At 45.4% G+C, this 681-nt stretch overlaps 1 protein-coding gene across 1 annotated transcript; it reads left to right on the top strand.

The window, feature by feature from the left end:
* Nucleotides 1–237: 237 nt before the first annotated feature.
* PPTG_20148 (hypothetical protein) lies at nt 238–444 on the top strand (the record flags this gene model as incomplete). Its single annotated transcript, XM_008918744.1, has 1 exon — nt 238–444. A coding segment is annotated over one exon (207 nt), but the record flags the coding sequence as incomplete, so codon positions are not given.
* Nucleotides 445–681: the final 237 nt, after the last annotated feature.

A 681-nucleotide genomic window follows, 5' to 3' on the forward strand; every position in this document is an offset into this window, starting at 1 on the left:
GATGTCAAGTAAAAGAGGTTACTAGCATTTGGCGGTCTCATCGCAGCTACACGACTTTGTGTGTACGCAAATGCAATCTTTGAAGCAGGATCCCAGTACACAAACATTTGGAGCTTTATTGACGGCACGGTTCGAGGTATTTGCCGTCCACATCCAAGGAAAAATGGCACTGGTAAGATGTTGATGCAGCAATCCGTTTACAATGGTCACAAGCACAAGCATGGTCTCAAATTTCAGACTCTAGTTACCCCGGATGGACTAATTATCCATCTGTTCGGACCATTCCCAGGCCGCAACCACGTCATTAAGATGTTTGCCAAATCCGGCCTGGCTGACCAAGTTCGCAGCGATTCTCGTTTCGTTGACTACCGAATTTTTGGTGATTGTGCTTATGGCCGAGACGATGTGATGCTGAGCCCGTTCGAAGGCGCAAAAGGATATTAACAGCAAGATGAGCAAGGTCAGAGTGTCTGTCCAGTGGTCTTATGCTCAAGTAATGAACTATTGGAAAACGCAGGACGTCAAGTCAAATCATCGTGTCGGTACACAACCTGTTGGACAAATGTATCGGGTTGGTATCTTAATGAATTGCATCACATGCATTCGTGGATGAAATACTGCAAGCGACTACTTCAGTGTCGAACCACCAGATATTAGAGAATATTTGAGGACAAACAGCAA

This window comes from Phytophthora parasitica (assembly GCF_000247585.1).
Source record: "Phytophthora parasitica INRA-310 unplaced genomic scaffold supercont2.291, whole genome shotgun sequence".
In the NCBI taxonomy this organism is placed as follows: Eukaryota; Oomycota; class Peronosporomycetes; order Peronosporales; family Peronosporaceae; genus Phytophthora; species Phytophthora nicotianae.